Source organism: Rana temporaria, chromosome 5, assembly GCF_905171775.1.
Source record: "Rana temporaria chromosome 5, aRanTem1.1, whole genome shotgun sequence".
Taxonomy (NCBI): Eukaryota; Metazoa; Chordata; class Amphibia; order Anura; family Ranidae; genus Rana; species Rana temporaria.
In genome coordinates this window covers 14,729,787-14,754,218 of record NC_053493.1, presented here as the reverse complement: position 1 = coordinate 14,754,218, position 24,432 = coordinate 14,729,787, and the positions used below count along the sequence as shown (strand labels likewise).

At 46.1% G+C, this 24,432-nt stretch overlaps 1 protein-coding gene and 1 non-coding gene across 3 annotated transcripts in view; both read left to right on the top strand.

Annotated features, from left to right (window-relative positions):
* ZBTB47 (zinc finger and BTB domain containing 47) overlaps positions 1 to 24,432 on the top strand; it is a 74,218-nt gene that overhangs the window by 38,679 nt on the left and 11,107 nt on the right. For both annotated transcript variants that reach the window (XM_040352212.1, XM_040352213.1), the window contains exon 3: positions 23,538 to 23,685. In XM_040352212.1, the coding sequence (XP_040208146.1) occupies positions 23,538 to 23,685 (148 nt within the window). The remainder of the gene's footprint in view (positions 1 to 23,537; positions 23,686 to 24,432) is intronic.
* Positions 19,638 to 19,768, top strand: LOC120942125. The gene has a single exon (XR_005749919.1). It is a non-coding gene; the product is annotated as a small nucleolar RNA SNORA48 (small nucleolar RNA).

Below are 24,432 nucleotides of genomic sequence, written 5' to 3'. Positions count from 1 at the left end.
TTTTTTTCTTTCTTTCTTTCTTTCTCCTCCCTTTCTTTTTTTCTTTCTTTCTTTCTTTTTTTTTTTTCTTTCTTTTTTTTTTTTTTTTTTTTTTTTTCTTTTTTTTTTTTTTTTTTTTCTTTCTTTTTTTCTTTTGTTTTTTTTTTTTTTTTTTTCTTTTTTTTTTTTTTTTTTTTTTTCTTTTCTTTTTTTTTTTTTCTTTTTCTTTTCTTTTTTTTTTTCCTTTTCTTTTCTTTTTTTTTTTTCCTTTTCTTTTCTCCTTTTTTTTTTTCTTTTTCTTTTCTCTTTCTTTTTTTCTATTTTCTTTTTCTTTTCTCTTTCTTTTTTTCTATTTTCTTTTTCTTTTCTCTTTCTTTTTTTCTATTTTCTTTTCTTTTTTTTTCTTTTCTTTTTCTAAAAGTCCAAAGCCATACATACAAAGTTAAGACTCAGGATAATTTTGACTTTTCAACATAATAAACTGAAAGCCCAACTCCAGACTTGGCCTTCTGCCCCTCAGTGCTACCCCCCCTCCCCCATCCCAACCCCTATGATAGATATCTATCTTTCGTTTCTCTTTCTTTTTCCTTTCTCTTTCTTTTTTTTCTTTTCTCTTCCCCTCCTTCTTTTTTTTTTTTTTTTTTTCAATTTATCTTACTATTTTTCTTTTTCTTTTCTTTCCTTTTCTTTCTTTTCTTTCTCTAAAAGCCCAAAGCCATACATACAAAGTTAAGACTCAGGATGACTTTGACTTTTCAACATGGTCTGGATAAACTGAAAGCCCAACTCCAGACTTGGCCTTCTGCCCCTCAGTGCTACCCCCCCCCCCCCATCCCAACCCCTATGATAAATATCTTTTCCTTTCCTTTCTGTCATGTGAAGGGAAATCTCCCTGATGAGCTTTTTTTTATGCTGGCAAATATGTTTAAGTTGCTGGAGGTCTGATTTGCAATCTGGGCAAAGCAAAATCTGTACAAATCTATAGCCTGCTCCAGTTACTGGGTTAGTTAATGCCACTGTAGCGCTCCTCCTTCTCCGCCTTCTTTTTGGGTGACGCAAAATGACCCACTGAGACGGGTCCTTGGTGTATAGTGGGCAGAAAAATAAGATGGGTGGCTGTCCCTTTTTTTTACTTTTAATCGCTTAACTCTATGGATAGAAGATTTAGGGGTGCAGGAAACCACCCCCCCCCCCAAAAAGCACATAAATAAGATCTTATTCGTAAAGTAGCAGTCTTGGGCCCTTTTTATTGTAGCCTATGTGAGAATTGACAGATCTAGTACCCTGTACCAGTCTTTCTTAATATTGTTGTGATTCTCCCTCCAGTAAGTCAACCTCTACACCAGTGGTGATCAAATTGAAATTGATAGAGGGCCTTAGGTGTGGCCTCTGACACCTCCAGAGCACATTCGCATGCATTGTTAGGCGGTCTATTTAAAATGAATGGGCTATAACGCACCTCAACACCACAAAATGTTGTCCCTGCTGCATTTTGTGCAGAGTATCGCAGTGCATGCTGATGGTGGAATAATGACCCCCAGCATTGGTGTCGGTGGAATAATAACGCTCGCCATTGGTGTCGGTGGAATAATAACCCCCAGCATTCATATCAGTGGAATAGTAACTCCCAGCATTGGTATCAGTGGAATAATAAATCCCAGCATTGGTATCGGTGGAATAACCCCCAGCATTGGTATCGGTGGAATGATAACCCCCAGCATTGGCATTAGTTGAATAACCCCCCCCCCCAGCATTGGTGTCAGTGGAAGAATATCCCCCCCCCTCAGCATTGGCATTGGTGGAATAATAACCCCCTCAGCATTGGCAGCTACGTAAAACCGGCAGCTACGTAAAGCCCTCGCACTGGTGCATGCCCCAAACGCAGACACGTGTTCGGGTAGGCATCATGCTTGTACTTTATGCAACTACTGGTGCATTCCGGGTACCACCACTTTTTGTGGCTGCAGTCTATGGACAGCTGTACTCAACATCTGTGGACCCCAGGATACTTTTTTTGCAGGTTCTAGATTGTGCTTTGCCCTGAAATGGGCTTTAACCATTGCACACTTTCACTGCTAGTCTCGGCACTTAGACTTCAGTGAGTACCAATCTATGAAAAGGTTGAGCATCAGATGGGGGTGAGTTGGCCAGTATTAACCACTTAAGGACCCATTCACCCCGATATACGTCGGCAGAATGGCACGGCTGGGCACATCCACGGCTCTTTAAGCCCAGCCGTGGGAGCGTGTACGCGACCCGGTCCGAAGCTCCGTGGCCGCGGGACTCGTGGACCCAATCGCCACTGGAGTCCTGCGATCGGTCCCCGGAGCTGAAAAACGGGGAGAGCTGTGTGTAAACACAGCCTCCGCGTTCTTCACGGTGGCGGCGTCATCGATCGTGTGTTCCCTTTTATAGGGAACCACAATCGATGACGTCACACCTACAGCCTCACCCCCCTACAGTTAGAAACACAAATGAGGTCATACATAACCCCTTCAGCGCCCCCTTGTGGTTAACTCCCAAACTGCAACTGTCATTTTGACAGTAAACAATGCATTTTTTGCTGTGAAAATGACAATTGTCCCAAAAATGTGTCAAAATTGTCCGAAGTGTCCGCCTAATGTCGCGGTCATGAAACAAATCGCTGATCGCCGCCATTAGTAGTAAAAAAAATAATAATTAATAAACATGCAATAAAACTATCCCCTTTTTTGTAAACGCTATAAATTTTCCGCAAACCAATCGATAAACGCTTATTGCGATTTTTTTTTTTTTTTTTTTTTTTTTTACCAAAAATAGGTAGAAGAATACGTATCGGCCTAAACTGAGGAAAAAAAAGTTTTTTTTTATATATTTTTGGGGATATTTATTATAAAAAAAAAAAAGTATTTTTTATTCAAAATTGTTGCTCTATTTTTGTTTATAGCGCAAAAAATAAAAACCGCAGGGGTGATCAAATACCACCAAAAGAAAGCTCTATTTGTGGGGAAAAAAGGACGCCAATTTTGTTTGGGAGCCACGTCGCACGACGGCGCAATTGTCAGTTAAAGCGACGCAGTGCCGAATCGCAAAAACTGGCCGGGTCCTTTTAGCTGCCTAAAGGTCCGGGTCTTAAGTGGTTAAAGGATGACGGTACCTTGCATCCAAATGTGACCTGTACCCTCCTACCATGTTGTTTAGTCTCCCCCACAGGGGGTTTATCCATGACCTCTCCAGACCCCAGCAAGGAGAGTGCCTCTAGTGTCCAGATTTAGAACTTTCCTTCCTCCTAGTTTGCATAGAATTGCGTACATTTCCAGAAGTGTAATAATGAGGAATCCTGATTTATAGTGAAAGGTGGATTCGGCCTCCCTGACTGCGGGGTTCATCCTTCGCAGAATTGCTCAGCAAGATGAAACGGGATCCATAATGAGGAGCCTTTTAATGAGCTGCAAATACCTGACATCCAGCCGAGACGAAGAAAATCGTCTGAGCACGCTTAATTGTCTACCGTGCTCCAGACATTTACCCAACATACCGGCGCTTAAAGGAACGCATACATCTAATTTTCGGCTTAGTGTATGCAATAAGGACCATTCATGGTAATCGTGAATGTTGATCCAAAAGCTTCATTGTGACTGCAACCCTCTTTTTAGTCTTGGCACCCATTTTTAAAAGTGTGTAAAATTTCAAGATGCCCCAGTCTAAAATGGGGTCCTTATGTTGCATCGAAAAACTCCCCCATTCACATCAGAGATTTCAGCGAATCTGGGGTGGAGGAACTAGACTGGCCTGCACAGAGAGCTGAACTCCGATGGAACAACTTTGGGGTGAATTATAGTGGAGACTGCGAGCCAGGCCTTCTCGGCCAACATCAGTGCCTGACCTCGCAAATGTCAAACATTCCCATAGACGCACTCCTAAACCTTGTGGATGGCCTTCCCAGAAGAGGTGAAGGTGTTATAGCTGCAAAGGGCAGGGCCAACTCAATATTGAACCCTACAGACTAAGACTGGGATGCCATTAAAGTTCATGTGCGTGTAAAGGCAGGTTTCACAATCCAATCTTGGCTCCTCCCCCAGTCCCGATCTCGGCTCCTCCCCCCAGTCCCGGCGTTTGGCTCCCTCCCTCAGACCCGGCGTTTGGCTCCCTCCCTCAGACCCGGCGTTTGGCTCCCTCCCTCAGACCCGGCGTTTGGCTCCCTCCCTCAGACCCGGCGTTTGGCTCCCTCCCTCAGACCCGGCGTTTGGCTCCCTCCCTCAGACCCGGCGTTTGGCTCCCTCCCTCAGACCCGGCGTTTGGCTCCCTCCCTCAGACCCGGCGTTTGGCTCCCTCCCTCAGACCCGTTGCGGCCCCCCTCCCTCAGTCTCGGCGCGGGCTCCCTCCCTCAGTCCCGGCGTCGGGCTCCCTCCCTCAGTCCCGGCGTCGGGCTCCCTCCCTCAGTCCCGGCGTCGGGCTCCCTCCCTCAGTCCCGGCGTCGGGCTCCCTCCCTCAGTCCCGGCGTCGGGCTCCCTCCCTCAGACCCGGCGTCGGGCTCCCTCCCTCAGACCCGACCTTGGGCTCCCTCCCTCAGTCCCGACCTCGGCTGGGCTGGACGTCCGGGAGAGAATACCCCAGGATAATAAGTGCCTCTGCCCTGCCAAAGGTACCATTAGGACTGTGCAGGAGAGGCGATGTGCGGTGTAACGGGCATGTAAAGGGCACTGCCGTGTGAAGGGGAACTGAGGACACTGAGGGACTGCTTTAAAGAGTGGACTATGATGTAAAGGAGACTACAATGTGAAAGCTACACTGAAGACACTGTAACTTTTTTATTTATTTTTGGATAGAGTGGAGAGGGATTACAACCCCCGTTAGGGAGCATTGTCCTCTCTAGTTGTCTTGTTTACCATTATCATTGAAAGTAAAAAAAGTAATCAAGGGGAAACCCTCCAATAGGGACACTAGTTCTGGTGACCTGGGGAAGACCCAAGGGATTCCCCTAATTTGCAGGGATTTCTTCTCGCTTCCTGTTTTGGCTATGGGAGAGGAAGTGAAGGGAAATATCCCCAATGGGACACAGATGGCAAAAAAAATAAAAAATGGACAGGAAACCCTTCACTACACTATTCAAAATGGGGGGGAAAAAGTTTTTTTCTATAGTCTAGTTTAAAGGATAAGTTCATCTTTTTGTTCACTTTTTGTTTCTAAATTCCCAGCTCCCTTATAAACCTTTTATTTTGTCCTCATCCATGTTTCCAGACGTATCCATTAGTAATGTCTTACTTCCTGATAAGACTAGAGGTTATGACACAGGAAGGAGTTGACCAGCTGACCTCATTAGATTGTATACTGCATGGGTCTTCTAACTACGGCCCTCCAGTTTGAAGTTCGGGAACTACAATTCCCATCATGCCTAGTCATGTCTGTGAATGTCAGTGTGTTACAATGCCTCATAGGATGTGCAGTTCTACAACAGCTGGAGGGCCGTAGTTTGAGGATCCCTGGTATAGTGTATGGCCACCTTTTTATATACCTAAAATTACTAGTTGAGCTTTCAGTGCCATTAACCACTTAAGCCCCGGACCTTTTAGGCAGCTAAATGCCCAGGCCAGGTTTTGCGATTCGGCACTGCGTCGCTTTAACAGACAATTGCGCAGTCGTGCGAAGTGGCTCCCAAACAAAATTGGCGTCCTTTTTTCCCCACAAATAGAGCTTTCTTTTGGTGGTATTTGATCACCTCTGCGTTTTTTATTTTTTGCGCTATAAACAAAAATAGAGCAACAATTTTGAAAATATCAACAATAATAAATATCCCCCAAAAACATATATATAAAAAAAAAAATTCCTCAGTTTAGGCCGATACGTATTCTTCTACCTATTTTTGGTAAAAAAAAATCGCAATAAGCGTTTATCGATTGGTTTGCGCAAAATTTATAGCGTTTACAAAAAAGGGGATAGTTTTATTGCATTTTTTTTTTTTTATTTTTTTTTTTTACTACTATTGGCGGCGATCAGCGATTTTTTTCGTGACTGCGACATTATGGCGGACACTTCGGACAATTTTGACACATTTTTGGGACCATTGTCATTTTCACTGCAAAAAATGCATTTAAATTGCATTGTTTATTGTGAAAATGACAGTTGCAGTTTGGGAGTTAACCACAGGGAGTTAGTGTTCACCTAGTGTGTGTTTACAACTGTAGGGGGGTGTGGCTGTAGGTCTGACGTCATCGATCGAGTCTCCCTTATAAAAAGGATCACTCGATCGATACGCCGCCACAGTGATAAACACGCAACCCACAGAATGCCAAAATCTCCCATAAGCCACATGTAGTGCAGCCAATTGAAATCAACAAGCTGCCCTATGCGTGTCACAGGAAAAACGACCCACAAAACGTTCGCTCCCACTATGCTGGATGTGAATGGGGCCTGAAAGTGAAATTGGTGCGATGACGCAAGAACAAGGAGGCTCCATTCACATCTGGGCGTTTCCTTGCATTTCAGAAATGCGTTGCATCAAAAATCACAGTTCAAATCGCACCAAGCACCGCCTTTAAAAAAAAAAATAGTCCTGAAGCTTCTTTGGGGCGATTGCTGTGTGTAGGACGGGCCAGTCAGGTGGATGGGCTGCACTATGTGTGACGAGTGAAAATGCTCCAAAACGCCCCCCCCCCTAACCCCCCACCCGATAATAAAAATATGCACGTGGAAATGCGAGTTTCCGCTATGCAGAGATGTGAACAGGGCTTGACAGCTGAACGTTTCTGTCGTTGTCGCTGGTAATTGAGGCCGCGGCTTTGCGGCCTTCACAGAAGCTGAGGCCTGCAGAAGGAATCTAGGAGTGGCCATCTTGTGGTGGCAGTTGGCATTACAGGTTACATTACATTACAAGTAGCAAAAAACAACAGTTCTAGTGTGTTTTTTCACTGCCATCTCCTTCCCTCTAATTAGAACCCCCAAACATTATATATATTTTTTATTCTAACACCCTAGAGCAGGGGTGTCAAACTGGCGGTCCTCCAGCTGTTCCGAAACTACAAGTCCCATCATGCCTCTGCCTGTGAGAGTCATGCTTGTAATTGTTAGCCTTGCAATGCCTCATGGGACTTGTAGTTTTGCAACATCTGGAGGGCCGCCAGTTTGACACCCCTGCCCTAGAGAACAAAATGGCGGTCGTTGCAATACTTTCTGTCACACTGTATTTGCGCAGCGGTCTTACAATCGCACTTTTTTTGGGGGGAAAAATACACTTTTTTTTAAATAAAAAAATAAGACAACATCTCCATAGGCAACGTTTTAAAAAATTCTACATGTTGCATGTTTTGAGTTACAGAGGAGGTCTAGTGCTAGAATTATTGCTCTCGCTCTACCAATCGCGGCGATACCTCACATGTGTGGTTTGAACACCGTTTACATATGCAGGCCCTACTCACGTATGCGCGAGCTTGGCGGGACGGGGTGCGTTTTTTGGCTCCTTAGGCTGCATTCACACCTAGGCGTACAAAATCGCATTTTGTCCCGCGAATCGCGGCGACAAATTGCGGTGTTTTGTACCGCGATTTGCGGCGACAAAGCGCCGCGATTGTGAATGCAGCCTCACCCCCTCTATGGAGATGGTTCACATCTCCTGTGCCGAACGCCGAAAGCTGCCTGAAAAAAAGGTCCGGGACTTTTTTTCAGGCGGCAGGCGTACAGCGTTCGGCGTGGAGATGTGAACCATCTCCATAGAGGTGCATGTTAAATCATCCCTCCAGCGTCTCGGCGCTGCAGCGGTGTCGCACTACAGGCGTATATACGCCTAGGTGTGAACGGGGGCTAACTTTTTTTGCTGGCTCCTAGATTCCAAGCAAATTTGTCAAACCCTGCACTATGCAATCTGATTGTATATGGGTGTAGTTGGTAAGAAGGGTGATCATTTATTGCGTTTCATTTAAAAAAAAATATGTGCACCTGGGAATGGGAGGGTGGATGATGCAGCGGTGTGTGCTAACGAGGTCAACTCCTTCCTGCATCATAACCTATAATCTGATCAGGAAGTAAGACATTACAAATGGAAACATGGATGAGGACAAGTAAAGTAAGTGTATGTAGAATCAATGGAAAGCGTTGATATTTTTGCTAAAAAAGTAAAGTACAAAAATGCTATATTGGTACACAGGGGGAGCTGGAATTTAGGAAAAAAAACGTATTCTTTTAGAGTCGATGTAAACCCTAACTGACATTTCATTTGCTAAGGCACTTTGTATCATAAATAATTTTGTGCCATTCTGCTGACGTATATCTACATGAGGAGGTCGGCAAATGGATAAAGGGCTCATTTTAGTTTTTAGTTTTTTTAACCCCATTATGTTACTAAACATCTTAGGCTGAGTTCACACCTCTGTGTTTTTTTTATTTTTTGTTTGTTTTTTGGTGCTTTTTGCAGAAACACACTACAGTTAATTTAACATGGTTTCCTATGGGACACGTTCACATCTAAGCTTTTCTCAGCTCCTGTGTATTTGGAAAGGGTCAAGGACTTTTTTTTTTTTTCCAACATAAAACACTGCTTTTTTTGTTCAATATACTTTAGTGGAGTAGCTGCAGAAAAGCATGTGATGCGTTTTTTGCAGCAATTTGTGTGTTTTAACCGCTAGCTGACCGCTGATGTACGTCGGCAGAATGGCACGGCTGCGCATATTGGCGTACATGTACGTCACCTTTAGTATGCACAGCCATGGGTCGCACACCCGGTCGGGTACTCCGTGACCGCGCCCGCGGACCCGATCGCCGCCGGTGTTCCGCGATCGGGTCACAAAGCTGAAGAACGGGAAGAGGTGAGTGTAAACAAACCTCTCCCCGTGCTTCCTAGTCAGACTGTCACTGATCGTCTCTTCCCTGTCATAGGGAACGACGACTTAAGCCCGGACCATTTTGTTGCTAAAGGACCAGGCCCCTTTTTAGCGATTCGGCACTGCGTCGCTTTAACTGACAATTGTGCGGTCGTCCGACGTGGCTCCCAAACAAAATTGGCGTCCTTTTTTCCCCACAAATAGAGCTTTCTTTTGGTGGTATTTGATCACCTCTGCGGTTTTCGTTTTTTTTGCGCTATAAAAAAAAATACAGCGCCAATTTAGAAAAAAATGAATATTTTTTTACTTTTTGCTCTAATAAAAATCCCCCAAAAATAATTATATATATATATATATATATATATATATATATATATATATATATATATATATATATATATATATATATATATATATATATATATATATATATATAAACGTTTTTTTTCCTCAGTTTAGGCCGATACGTATTCTTCTACATACAATAAGCGTTTATCGATTGGTTTGCGCAAAAGTTATAGCGTCGATAAAATAGGGGGTAGTTTTATGGCATTTTTATTAATATTTTTTTTTACTAGTAATGGCGGCGATCTGCGATTTTTATCGGTACTGCGAGCTTATGGCGGACACTTCGGACACTTTTGACACATTTTTGGGACCATTGGCATTTTTATAGCGATCAGTGCTATAAAAATGCATTGGATTACTGTAAAAATGCCACTGGCAGGGAAGGGGTTAACACTAGGGGGCGGGGAAGGGGTGTTCCCTAGGTGTGTTCTAACTGAAGGGGGGTGGGACTGACTAGGGGAAATGACTGATCGCTGTTCATATATTGTATGAACAGACGATCCATCATTTCTCCCCCCGACAGGACCGGGAGCTGTGTGTTTACACACACAGCTCCCGGTTCTCGCTCTGTAGCGGGTGCCCGGCGGTGATCGCGCCTGCCAGGCCCGCGCGTCGGGACCAGGGGCGAGCGGGGGGGGGGGGCGCGCGCAACCGCCCCTATTGTCTGAATCGCGAGATGACGTATAGCTATGTGATCTCGCGCAGCCGAGCCGACCTGCCGCGGCTGGTCAGCTAGTGGTTAGCCCAGGGTTCGTCAAACCCCGGGCGCCAGGTCGCATTTGCGACTAGAATTAGCGACCTGGGGCTGCACAGCTGGGGGTATCATGTCTCCATGCGCATTCCCTCCCGGCGCGATAGCGTTGGGCCATGCCTTCTGCAGTCCTATGCTTCCTTCTGGAATCTGGTGCCCTCTTGTGGTGGGCGTTGGTATGACAAGACAACCAGCAATGCGAATGGCCTGTTTTCACTACCCGCCCATCTCCTTCCCTTTACTTAGAACTAGGGCTGCAACTAACGATTATTTTCATAATCGGTTAGTTGGCCGATTGTTTCGATTAATCGGTTAAAAAAAAAAAAAAGGAATTTTGCGGTGATTTGCATTGTTGTTTTTTTTTTTTTTTTTGGCCAATTTGTTGTTGGGCAGATTAAAAAAACACAAATTGCCGCAAAAACACATTGCATGCTTTTCTGCAGCTTCTGCATTGAAGTATATTGAACAAAAAAAACAAAATCGCACTTAAAAACGTTGCGTTAAAAACTCCTCGCCCTTTCCAAATACGCAGCAGCTGAAAAAAAAATCATGGATGTGAACGTGTACCATAGGAAAACATGTAACTGAACTGTAGTGTGTTTCTGCAAAAAGCACCAAAACATAGAGGTGTGACCCCAGGCCTGAGATGTTTAGTAACATAATGGGGGTTAAAAAAAATAAAATGAGTACAAAAAGAGCAAATAATCGCTACTGTAAGGGGTTAATTTTTTACTGTTGGACAGTGAAAGTAATATTTACAGTAGAGATTTGCTCTTTTTCTGGCCGATTAATCGATTATGAAAATGGTAATCGATTAATTTCTTAATCGATTAGTTATCGATTTAGTTGTTTTCGGCCCTACTTAGAACCCCCAAACCCGATATATATTTTTTATTCTAACACCCTAGAGAATAAAATGGCAGTCGTTGCAATACTTTTTGTCACATTGTATTTGCGCAGCGGTCTTACCAGCGCACTTTTTTTTTCAAATTAAAAAATAAGACAACAGTAAAGTTGGCCCAATTTTTTTTTTTTTATATTGTGAAAGATAATGTTACGCCGAGTAAATTGATACCCAACATGTCACGCTTCAAAATCGCGCCCGCTCGTGGAATGGCGACAAACTTTTACCCTTTAAAATCTCCATAGGCGACGTTTAAAAAAATTCTACAGGTTGCATGTTTTGAGTTACAGAGGAGGTCTAGAGCTAGAATTGTTGCTCTCACTCTATTGATTGCGGTGATACCTCACATGTGTGGTTTGAACACCGCTTTCATATGCAGGCGCTACTCACGTATGTGTTCGCTTCTGCGCGCAAGCTTGGCGGGACGGGGCGCGTTTCTGGCTCCTAACCTTTTTAGCTGGCTCCTAGATTCCAAGCAAATTTGTCAAACCCTGCCCTAACCAGTGGCGTTATGGAGATATTTCAGGCATGTTGGTGGGATGAGGAGTGTTGGTGCAGTGGTGGTTGCAGGCGCAGTGGCGAGTGTAGCCTCAGCCGTAACCCCAGATGCAGTCATCCCCACCAGCTGCAGTGGTCAGGCCAAGAAAGTTGGTGGTGTGAGGTTTGAAGCCAGTGACTGTGTAAGCTACAGCAGGCCAGTTGACAGTCGGGGGGGAGGGTTGGGTAGACCAGTTGACAGTCGGGGGGGGGGTAGGCCAAGCAACAGTCGGGGGGGGGGGGGGGTAGGCCAGGCGACAGTCGAGGGGGTAAGCTAGGTGAGAGTCGGGAGGAGGCATGAGTCTAGGGTTGCCACCTCATCCCTTTTAAAATTTACACAGGTTCTGGGGATAATTTTTTGCAAATAAGGCACCAAATGAGTTTAATTACCACCTTAATCCTCCACAAAACCTGTGTAATTAATATCTGTTTGGTGTTAAAGGGATGAGGTGGCAACCCTACTTGAGTCCAGTGGCCGGGGAGAATCGAGGTGTCTGGGGTAGGCAAGGTGGAAATCGAGGGGTCTGGGGTAGGCAAGGTGAGAGTCGAGGGGTCTTGTGGTAGGCAAGGTGAGAGTCGAGGGGTCTTGTGGTAGGCAAGGTGAGAGTCGAGGGGTCTGGGGGTAGGCAAGGTGAGAGTCGAGGGGTCTGGGGGTAGGCAAGGTGAGAGTCGAGGGGTCTGGGGGTAGGCAAGGTGAGAGTCGAGGGGTCTGGTGGTAGGCAACGTGAGAGTCGAGGGGTCTGGTGGTAGGCAAGGTGAGAGTGGAGGGGTCTTGGGGGTAGGCAAGGTGAGAGTGGAGGGGTCTGGTGGTAGGCGAGGTGAGAGTCGAGGGGTCTTGGGGGTAGGCGAGGTGAGAGTCGAGGGGTCTTGGGGGTAGGCGAGGTGAGAGTCGAGGGGTCTTGGGGGTAGGCGAGGTGAGAGTCGAGGGGTCTTGGGGGTAGGCGAGGTGAGAGTCGAGGGGTCTTGGGGGTAGGCGAGGTGAGAGTCGAGGGGTCTTGGGGGTAGGCGAGGTGAGAGTCGAGGGGTCTTGGGGGTAGGCGAGGTGAGAGTCGAGGGGTCTTGGGGGTAGGCGAGGTGAGAGTCGAGGGGTCTTGGGGGTAGGCGAGGTGAGAGTCGAGGGGTCTTGGGGGTAGGCGAGGTGAGAGTCGAGGGGTCTTGGGGGTAGGCGAGGTGAGAGTCGAGGGGTCTTGGGGGTAGGCGAGGTGAGAGTCGAGGGGTCTTGGGGGTAGGCGAGGTGAGAGTCGAGGGGTCTTGGGGGTAGGCGAGGTGAGAGTCGAGGGGTCTTGGGGGTAGGCGAGGTGAGAGTCGAGGGGTCTTGGGGGTAGGCGAGGTGAGAGTCGAGGGGTCTTGGGGGTAGGCGAGGTGAGAGTCGAGGGGTCTTGGGGGTAGGCGAGGTGAGAGTCGAGGGGTCTTGGGGGTAGGCGAGGTGAGAGTCGAGGGGTCTTGGGGGTAGGCGAGGTGAGAGTCGAGGGGTCTTGGGGGTAGGCGAGGTGAGAGTCGAGGGGTCTTGGGGGTAGGCGAGGTGAGAGTCGAGGGGTCTTGGGGGTAGGCGAGGTGAGAGTCGAGGGGTCTTGGGGGTAGGCGAGGTGAGAGTCGAGGGGTCTGGGGGTAGGCAAGGTGAGAGTCGAGGGCTCTTGGGGGTTGAGCCAGTGATGGAATGGTGTGGGGCGCTCCTGTGACCAGTCATATAACCGGCGCTTGTCGGTAAAAGGCATTTGCCCGTCTATGACGCCAACCCTTCACAATGTACCGAGGGAATCATTTTTTCTTGTGTACACAAAGCCATTAAAAGTACTTTCCGGCAGAGATAATGGTGAGATTTTGTCCCGTCCGCCATTCATTCAAGGACACGAGTTCTGCGTACGAATGACATTCCGCTTTGGGTCACAATCTGGCTGCCCGTCTCGCTGCCTCATTGAGCAGAGATGATTCTGTGTCTCTGGCATGGCTAATGTCCCATGAAACGTCCGCTCAGCCCCATCTGTTTCCATATGTCTCCTGGTATTCTGGCTCCGTTTCCCGCCCTCTACGTTCCCAGCAAAGCTCTCGGTGACCTCTCCGGGGGAATATTGCGTCGTACAAGGAACTGGAGCGAATACAGATTTGTTACAATAAAACTCTTATTCATAAATCACGTGTCAATTATTGTTATATTGTTTATGTTAAAACGGATCTAAAGCCAAGTGGGAAAGGTATTTTTTTTTTTTTTTTTCCCCGGTATATGTCCCCTCTGGGGAGATTTACTCTCATTTGTCCTGGTGGCCGTGGTAACTGGGTCAGAAAGTGATGGTAACCCAAAACTTAGTGGTCACCAGAACAGGAAGTGAAGGTAAATGTCCTTTTGTGGACACCTGTATGCAAGAAAAGCACATCTCCGCATATAGGGCTAGATTCTGGTACATCCGCGTATCTTTGCGGCGGCGTAACGTATCCGATTTGGATTACGCCTCTGCAACTTAGACGGGTATTCTCAAAGCACTTGCTCCGTAAGTTGCGGCGGCGTAGCGTAAATCGGCCTGCGTAAGCCCGCTTAATTTTAAATTTGGAACAGGGGGGGGCGTGTTTTATGTAAATGTTGTGTGACACGACGTGATTGAAGTTTTTCACGTACGGCGCATGCGCCGTCCGTGGAAATCTCCCAGTGTGCATTGCTCCTAATACGCCGCAAGGACGTATTGGTTTTGACGTGAACGTAAATTACGTCCAGCCCCATTCACGGACGAGTTACGCAAACCACGTACAATTTTCAAATTTCGTCGCGGGCACAACGGCCATACTTAACATTGCTACGCCGCACTAACGCCACCATATAGCAGGGGTAACTATACACCGGGAAAAGCCTTCCGTAAACGGCGTAAATGTACTGCGTCAGCCGGGCGTACGTTCGTGAATTCGCGTATCTAGCTAATTTGCGTACTCGATGCAGAATTCGACGGAAGCGCCACCTATCGGCCAGCATAAATATGCATTTACGATACGACGGTGTAACACAGTTACGCCTGTCGGATCTAAGGGAAATCTATGCGTAACTGATTCTAAGAATCAGGCGCATAGATAAGACGGCGCAACTCAGAGATACGACGGCGTATCAGGAGATACGCCGTCGTATCTCGGTTGTGAATCTGGCCCAGTAAGTGCAGTTAATAGAGGATGATGATAAAATACCGTATATACTCGAGTATAAGCCAAGTTTTTCAGCACGTTTTTTTGTGCTGAAAATGCCCCCATCTGCTTATAGTCAAGTCACCTTTTTGCGCCTGATCTCCCGGATTTTGGGGACCCGGTACCGGCCGGCCCAAACTTGGCACACATGTAGCCCCACACTTCCTCTATAAGTGTGCAAAGTTTGTTGTCCGGGGGACCTACGGCCGGGGAGCACCGATTTTTCAAACCTATGCACCCCTTCCATAGACTCCCATGTTAAACGGTCATTTTTCCGGTGTCTTTGGGGACCCGGTACCGGCCGGTCATAGGTACCCGGAACTTGCCACACATGTAGCCCCATTTCTCCTCTACAAGTGTAAAAAGTTTGTTGTTTGGGGGACCTACGGCCGGGGAGCACCGATTTTCTTCATAGCCCGGCACCCCTTCCATAGACTCCCATGTTAAACGTCAGTCTAGGCATGGGCACAGTGAGGCATGCAGATGGACACCTTAGGCTTATACTCGAGTCAATTAATTTTTTTTGTGGTAAAATTGGGTGCCTCGGCTTATATTCGGGTCGGCTTATACTCGAGTATATACGGTAGCATGATACTCCTCTGTCCAGGGCTTTTTTTTTCCCTCAAAGAATAGGTGTAGGTCCCCAATTCCGAGTGACTCTGGTCTCCGCCCACTGCCTACCTCTGAGCACATCCCTTGGTTCCATCCCTACCCACCTCCCAGTACTGCCCCCTGGGTTACAAACCCGTTAGGGACTTTCCTCCTGTTTGTAGATCGGAAATGTTCGTAAGTTGGTCGCGCATGACATTTCCAATGTTTTCTGATGTTCCGTCGAATGCAGTTCTGCGCAGAACAGCAGACGGTCCACCCAAAATGGCAGAGGGTCCCTGCAGCGCCCGGTTAGTAAGTAGAAGTTCATAACTCGGGCGTTCGTAAGTCGGGGACCCCCCTGTATCATTTTGTGGTGCAAAGTAGTTTTGTATGTAATTTGATGGGAAAAGCAATTTGATAGATCCCCTGCAGCCTGTAACAATAGCCCCCCTTCCTCAGCAAGAATAAATCCTCCTAAAAATAATAGACCCTCTCAGCAACAATAGACTCCACACAACAAAATACCCCCCAGCAACAATATATCCACCACCGCAACAATAGACCCCAACAAGTAACAATAGATCTCCCAGCAGCCAACGTTAATGGACCCTATGGCAGCCGGCAACTACAGCCCCTCCCTCAACAACCAATGACCCTGTCTCAAAGGGAAGATGTCAGGGGTCTGTTAAGACCTCTGATATTTCACCAAAGCCTCCCAACAAGGCTGATAAAAAAAAAAAAAAAAGAATTGCAATAAATAAAACAAATTTATCGTTTTTGTTTTATAGTGCAAAAAATTAAAACCCCAGAGGTGATCAAATACCACCAAAAGAAAGCTCTATTTGTTGGGGGGGGGGGGCGGTAAATTTTGTGGATAAGTGGATAAGGCAGACTGAGGTTTAAGTGTTCATCAGAATAGGTTTGTATATCCTTTTTAAACGTGTATTGATCGAATTCCTGATCGGTACAACCATTTCTGCCCTGTAGCAAGTCTGTTCTACCAAAAAACTTGCTCCTCTCAGCTTGAAGAAAGAACTGAACTCTGTGCAGCTCTGGCTGTCTGGGAAGTAGTGATGTCTGGGATTGGCGGTGAGACCTAATGGGCGGCACGGTCTCGGGAGGAAGCCGTGCATGCGGGGTGGTAGTACAGGGATCTCGGGTTGTTGCTCTACACCAGGGGTGTCGAAATCTAAGAGCCAGCTAAAAAAGTTAGGAGCCAGAAAACGCGCCCCGTCCCGACGAGCTTGCGCGCAGAAGCGAACACATACGTGAGCAGCGACCGCATATGTAAACGGTGTTCAAACCACACATGTGAGGCATCGCCACGATCGGTAGAGCGAGAGCAATAATTCTAGCCCTAGACCTCCTCTGTAACTCAAAACATGCAACCTGTAGAATTTTTTAAACGTCGCCTATGGAGATTTTATAGGGTAAAAGTTTGACGCCATTCCACGAGCGGACGCAATTTTGAAGCGTGACATGTTGGGTATCAATTTACTCGGCGTAACATTATCTTTCATAATATTAAAAAAAATGGGGATAACTTTACTGTGGTCTTATTTTTTTAATTAAAAAAATTGTATTTTTTTCCCAAAAAAAGTGCGCTTGCAAGACCGCTGCGCAAATACGGCGTGACAAAGTATTGCAACGATCGCCATTTTATTCTCTAGGGCAGGGGTATGCAATTAGCGGACCTCCAGCTGTTGCAAAACTACAAGTCCCATCATGCCTCTGACTCTGGGTGTCATGCTTGTGGCTGTCAGTCTTGCTATTCCTCATGGGAATTGTAGTTCTGCAACAGCTGGAGGTCCGCTAATTGCATATCCCTGCTCTAGGGTGTTAGGATAAAAAATATATATAATGTTTGGGGGTTCTAATTAGAGGGAAGAATATGGCAGTGAAAATAGTGTAAAATGACATTAGAATTGCTGTTTAACTTGTAATGCTTAACTTGTAATGCCAACGGCCACCACCAAATGGCGCCAGCTCACACATCTGGTGGTAATAACTTATAATACCAACGGCTCACCACCAGATGGCGCCAGCTCACAAAAAAAAATTATTTTTTTTTGCCCCCCTTTCCAAGCCAAGTCGCCAGGACCCCATTTCTAGTCGCCATGGCGACCTGGCGCCCAGGTTTTGTCGAGCCCTGCACTAAAAGCTTTGTTGCGTCTCTAGTCACTTCCTACCTCTTCCTATGTAGACAACCTTAGTACTGCCCCCCCCCCCCCCCTCCAGAAACGTAATTTCCTGTTGTGTGATTTGGCTCGCTAGTTTTGCAAAAAGTTTGCACTAAGATATGGGTTAGATATCGGGCATCCCCTGCAACAAAAATTTCATTTTTGGTGAGATAATCCCATAAGGAAATTGCGTCTAAAAGGATGCAAGCCCTGCCACTTTCCTCATTGGAGCCCTGCATGTGCAGCAGCTGATTGAGAATAAAAAAAAAAAACTCCCATTAGATTCACTTACCACATGGACACAGACGAACACACAGGGATTACCTTTAGAAAAAAATAACAAAAGGGAGGAATCTGCAAGTTTGTTAAAATCCCTCAATGTACAAGTGAAGCTTCACTTCCTGGTTCCCTACTGCGCATGCGCGAGTCGTGCTGCGCAATCTTAAAGGTTCCTGCTGTTTTCTGGGACCTGTGTGTCTCCCAGAAGACAGCGGGGGAGACGGAGGAGGCGCTGGACGTGGCATATATATCCGTGGATATCTATGCCCGGAAGTGGGAGCAAATATCTGTATTAGACAGGTATCTGCTCCCCTACCCCCCTCCCCCCCTGAAAGGTGCCAAATGTGACACCGGAGGTGGGGGGAAGATTCCAAAAAGCAGAAGTTCCATCTAATGCTCTTGTTCAGTGATGGAATTATTTGGTGAAGGTTAACAGATAGGTAAAAGGTCTACAGTTGCTGCCACCCCAGCTCCCTGACCCTACGCAATCTTCTCCAGCATTTCAATGTACAAAACCATATAAAATATTTACATTTTAATTCTCTTTGTGAATGTTTCCTCACTGATTACATGTGAGAACCCCAGAGGGGGGATTCCTGGTGGTAACTGCAGGGGGCAGCCTCATTGAAAGCAAGGCAAGACTGCCGATTCCCACAGCTAATCCCAGATCACTCATAGTGCGATCAACTGGGAGTTACACCCCCCCGATGCAGATAGTACTGTCTGCGTCCATGGTCGATCACTCCCAGGTGATCACTGCATGAGCAATTACTTGCAAGTGGCCAAAAAAGCTGCATGAGCTGGTAGCCCTCCATTCATTTCTATAGGGTTTCCTCCCACAACTAATTTTCTGGGAACCCCTGCTGGGGTTTCTCACATATAATTGATGTCAGGCCAGTTTGCAAGTGTGAATGTGGATTTCTCTTTGCAGATTTTGTATTTGGCACTGCTATAAACACTCAGGCCCGGATTCACATAGCTCTGCGTATCTTTAAATGGGCGTAGCGTATCGTAGTAACGCTACGCCGCCGCAACTTTGAGAGGCCAGTGCTGTATCCACAAAGCACTTGCCTCTAAAGTTACGTCGGCGTAGCGTAAATCTGCCAGCATAACCGCGACCTAAATCAAATGAGGGACAGGGGGGCGTGTTTTATGTAAAATAAGCTTGACCCCACGTAAATTACGATTTTTTCGTACGGCGCATGCGCGCGCATGCTCAGTATCGCGTCGAATTTTCAAATTGAATTACGCCCGCTCAATGCCTAGACAACGTGAACGTAATTTACGCAAAGCCCTATTCGCGAACGTTTTACACAAACAACGGAAAATTTAACGCTGGCCCGACGTCAATACTTAACATTGCGTACGCCTCATAGAGCAGGGGTAACGTTACGCTGAAAAAAGCCTTACGTAAACGACGTAAAAAAAATGCGACGGGCGGACGTACGTTTGTGGATTGGCGTATCTAGCTAATTTGCATACTCAACGCGGAAATCAACGGAAGCGCCACCTAGCGGCCAGCGTAAATATGCACCTTAGATCCGACGGCGTACTAAGATGTACGTCAGTCGGATCTAGCCCCCATTCAGTCGTATCTTGTTTTGTGGATACAAAACAAAGATACGACGGGGCATCTTAGAAATTACGCGGCGTATCCATAGATACGCCGGCGTAATTCCTTTGTGGATCTGGGCCTTAGGAGCTAGGAGACCATTTGTGAGATCAGGCCGTAGGCCGTACACCAGAGCGGGAGTTCTGACTTCAGATGACCCCCGACTCTCGATCTGAAGGCTTTTGAAGGCCACATTCATCACTATACAATTGTACCAACAGCCATGTAGTGTAAAGGCTTTCCTGATTTGGATATAAATTGAATGGGTGGTTTAGACCGGCTCATTTGATTAGCCTTTATTGCTGTTGTTGGTAAATCTGAGGAAGATTGGCCACACACATTACATTCAAAATGAATAAATTGAGGCAATGGGATTTTGCTGACCTGTATTTTAATATTTATCTTTTTGCATATGCCTAGATAAGAGTGATCATTTTAAATGACATGACTTGGTATAATGGTCAGAAATCTGTGAAGCAGTTTAATAAGAAAATGTATAAGGTCCCCCTGTCACTGGGCAAGGGCACATCACGTGATGTGTATCTTATATCTGACAGGGGCAGAGTGAATCCCATATTCATCCCAGCACAGCTGTGTGGTCACTGTCAGCTGGTTCATGCTTTGGGGACAAACCTTACTGGGGGAGGTTCTTTGGGTTCCTTCAGAAGTCTGTGTTCATTTGAGGTTTCATTGATGGCTGGTTCTCTTTGGGTTCCTTCATGGCTTCAGTGGTGACTAGTTATTTGGGTTCTTGTATGGCTCTCTTTGGGTCCTTCTATTCGTTCAGTGGTTGGTTGTCTTTGGGTTCTTGGATGGGGTTCAGTGGTGACTGGCTCTCTTTGGGTCCTTCTGTGGGTTCAGTGGTGACTGGCTCACTTTGGGTCCTTCTATGGGTTCAGTGGTTGATTGTCTTTGGGTTCTTGGATGGGGTTCAGTGGTGACTGGCTCTCTTTGGATTCTTGTATGGGTTCAGTGGTGGTTAGTTCTCTTTGGGTCCTTCTATGGTTGGTTGTCTTTGGGTTCTTGTATGGGGTTCAGTGGTGACTGGCTCTCTTTGGGTCCTTCTATGGGTTCAGTGGTTGATTGTCTTTGGGTTCTTGTCTGGGGTTCAGTGGTGACTGGCTCTCTTTGGGTCCTTTTATTCGTTCAGTGGTTGGTTGTCTTTGGGTTCTTGTATGGGGTTCAGTGCTGACTGGCTCTCTTTGGGTCCTTCTATTCGTTCAGTGGTTGGTTGTCTTTGGGTTCTTGGATGGGGTTCAGTGGTGACTGGCTCTCTTTGGGTCCTTCTGTGGGTTCAGTGGTGACTGGCTCACTTTGGGTCCTTCTATGGGTTCAGTGGTTGATTGTCTTTGGGTTCTTGGATGGGGTTCAGTGGTGACTGGCTCTCTTTGGATTCTTGTATGGGTTCAGTGGTGGTTAGTTCTCTTTGGGTCCTTCTATGGTTGGTTGTCTTTGGGTTCTTGTATGGGGTTCAGTGGTGACTGGCTCTCTTTGGGTCCTTCTATGGGTTCAGTGGTTGATTGTCTTTGGGTTCTTGGATGGGGTTCAGTGGTGACTGGCTCTCTTTGGATTCTTGCATGGGTTCAGTGGTGGTTAGTTCTCTTTGGGTCCTTCTATGGGTTCAGTGGTTGGTTGTCTTTGGGTTCTTGTATGGGGTTCAGTGGTGACTGGCTCTCTTTGGATTCTTCTATGGGTTCACTGGTTGGTTGTCTTTGGGTTCTTGGATGGGGTTCAGTGGTGACTGTCTCTCTTTGGATTCTTGCATGGGTTCAGTGGTTGGTTGTCTTTGGGTTCTTGTATGGGGTTCAGTGGTGCCTGGTTCTCTTTGGGTTCTTGTATGGGTTCAGTGGTGGTTGGTTCTCTGGGTTTCTTGGGGTCAGTGGTGACAGGTTCTTTCAGTGAGCCCCAGCTCTTTGACCGGTGATCCTGACGCTGATCAGTCATGTGGGTGGGGCCATGTAGGGTTCCCCTAGGCCAGTGATGGCGAACGCGTGGCACGCGTGCCGCTCCCGGCACGGCAAGCTGTTTCGGTGGGCACGCCACACGCCATGAAAAATTGAAAAGAACACACTAAAATCCATTTGTCCCCACCGCACCCCAAACTACAACTCCCACAGTTCTCTAGGGCTATTGATGACGTGTCTGAGTGGGAGTGACAAAGAAGAAACTCCCGGGGGTGACGTGCGTGCGTACGCACGCTGATCCAATCAAAGAAGCTGTCTCATCCACACCGCACAAATCAGCGGTGACGTGACTGGGAGCACACACGGCTGGAATCAGAGGAGCCTTTCGGCGGGAATAATAAGCTGCTGGAGCAAGGTCAGACACTGGGAGACAGGAGTTAATGTGCAGTGTACGGTACAGTTATCTTGTTAGTCCTAAGCCTGCCCCACTCTCAGATATCAGGTGCTAGCTCTGCAAATAATCAATTGTGCAAAAAGAACAGCCTCATTACTGTCATTGGGAAACATTGTGCCCCATCATTGGTGTTATTCAGCCTCATTATTGGTTTTAATTGGGAAACATTGTGCTCCCCTATTTTTTGTCATTATTGGTGTCATTGGGAAACATTGTGCTCCCCTATTTTTTGTCATTATTGGTGTCATTGGGAAACATTGTGCTCCCCTATTTTTTGTCATTATTGGTGTCATTGGGAAACATTGTGCTCCCCTATTTTTTGTCATTATTGGTGTCATTGGGAAACATTATTGGTGTCCTTAGGGAACACGGTGCCTCATTATTGGTGCCATTGCCTCATTATTGGTGTAATTGGGAAACATTGTGCCTCATTATTGGTGTCATTAGGGAACATTGTGCCTCATTATTGGTGTCATTAGGGAACATTGTGCCTCATTATTGGTGTCATTGTGCCTCATTATTGGTGTCATTGTGCCTCATTATTGGTGTCATTAGGGAACATTGTGCCCTATTATTGGTGTCATTGTGCCTCATTATTGGTGTCATTGCATGTGTCAGGTGAGTGCAATGGTCAGGTAGGTGAGTGCAATGGTCAGGTAGGTGAGTGTAATGGTCAGGTAAGTGAGTGTAATGGTCAGGTAAGTGAGTGTAATGGTCAGGTAAGTGAGTGTAATGGTCAGGTAGGTGAGTGTAATGGTCAGGTAGGTGAGTGTAATGGTCAGGTAGGTGAGTGTAATGGTCAGGTAGGTGAGTGTAATGGTCAGGTAGGTGAGTGTAATGGTCAGGTAGGTGAGTGTAATGGTCAGGTAAGTGAGTGTAATGGTCAGGTAGGTGAGTGTAATGGTCAGGTAAGTGAGTGTAATGGTCAGGTAAGTGAGTGTAATGGTCAGGTAAGTGAGTGTAATGGTCAGGTAGGTGAGTGTAATGGTCAGGTAGGTGAGTGTAATGGTCAGGTAAGTGAGTGTAATGGTCAGGTAAGTGAGTGTAATGGTCAGGTAGGTGAGTGTAATGGTCAGGTAGGTGAGTGTAATGGTCAGTGTATGTTGCACAGTGCATTCTAAGCACAATGCATTCCTAATCCCTGCAGTATGAGCGAATCTGGCAGAATCGTACATTTCTAGTCCCTTAGGGCTCATTTAGATAAGTCCCATCCTCTGTACAGAGACGCTGGCAGGTTTAATTCTGTGTTGGCACTTTGCAAAAAATAAATTGCTCTTGTGTCGCGGTTTGGGCACTCGGGCTCAAAAAGGTTCGCCATCACTGCCCTAGGCTGACCTTGTTGGAGAGCACTGTAGGGGGACTTCTAAGCTCGCATCATTGTGGGTAGGGAAGACCCCAATAGGCTTTACAGATTTTACACACAATTTCTGTACTGTTACTGGTCAGAGGTGTCATAGCCGTCATCTTGCCATGACGTCTTCTCATACATAGGATGTGCCCTTAACTTTGTTTTTTTGTTTTTTTTATAGAAAAAAAAATGTATAAGGGGGGTCTTTATGTTGATTTCTAATGGGTCTGTAAGACGAAAGTTTTTAATTATTTTGTGCTTCAGTTTACGTGAGTAAAATAATTATTTTTGTTCTGAGCTTGTTTGAATAACATTGGAGAATAAACATAAAAATTTAGAACATAATCAAAATATTTGACACTTAAGGGATTTAATGGGGTCCAACATGGGGCTGCTGGACCCCATTACAGTCCCTTGGGCTGAACTTCTGTGCACATTACACTGTAGTAGATTCTCTCTCCTTTGCTTTAAGTTGACTAAACTGCTGACCTTTGTTCTCTTCCGTTCATGGATGGACACAGCAGCATTGACCTTAGGAAGGATATATAACCCTAAGGTCAATGCTGCTGTGTCCGTCCATGAACTCAGAGAAATGGATTTTACGGTGAGTACAAAAATCCTATTTTTTTTTGGTTAATGATAAATGATAGAATACTGCTGGTCTGTTTATAATATGTCGCTTTTTTTTTTTTGTAGTGTTTAACATGCGGGAAGACATTTAAGAAGCTCTGGTCCTTGCATGAACACAATAAGATTGTACACGGTTACGCAGAGAAGAAGTTCTCCTGTGACATCTGTGAAAAGAAGTTCTACACGATGGCTCATGTCCGTAAGCACCTTGTAGGTGAGTATCGCCATGATCATATACATACCCTGCAGAAGCACCAACAAATGGCCGTGTGCCTTGGCCTCAGAGTTTGTTTAGAAGCACAAATTGCAGCAAGCAGCCAATCAGGTTGCTGTAATGGCAATAACGAGATCGGATTCTGTTGAGATTAACCGTCACAATAAATTTGGGTTTCCCCTACAGGCCTCTCCATTCTGGTCATTCTACAGAGGGGTTGGGGAAATGTTCTATGTGCTTCTCATTTTTCTTATTTTGTTACATATGGTTTCTTAGTTTTGTGTTGCAAATTTGCTGCTAATATGTTGCCTCCTCGTTGCCTGTATAACCAATGCAACACTGCGCCGTAACCACATGCTTGCAGAGTGGCTCTGGAGTGACCTTATAAACCTGAATGGGCCATATGCGCCCATTAACCCATATATGGCCGTCCAGCACGACTCTGGTATAGGTTTTACCACACCGTGGAAGTATTTACCGACATGGACATTGGCCATGTTAAAGGAGAAGTACAGCCAAAGCTCATTTGACTGTACTTCTCCTGTGGAGAAAAAAGGCGAATGGCAAATTTATGCTTATGACGTGCCACATCCAGTATTCAAGTAAGAGTGAGGGGTTTCCCCTAAGCGGACCTTTAAGGCACTATTAGTGTTAATGTAGAAGTATGCGAGATGTTAAAGTAGAATTTTTTTTTTATTAATAATTACATATCATTAAAACATACGTATAGAATTGAAATATTGATAT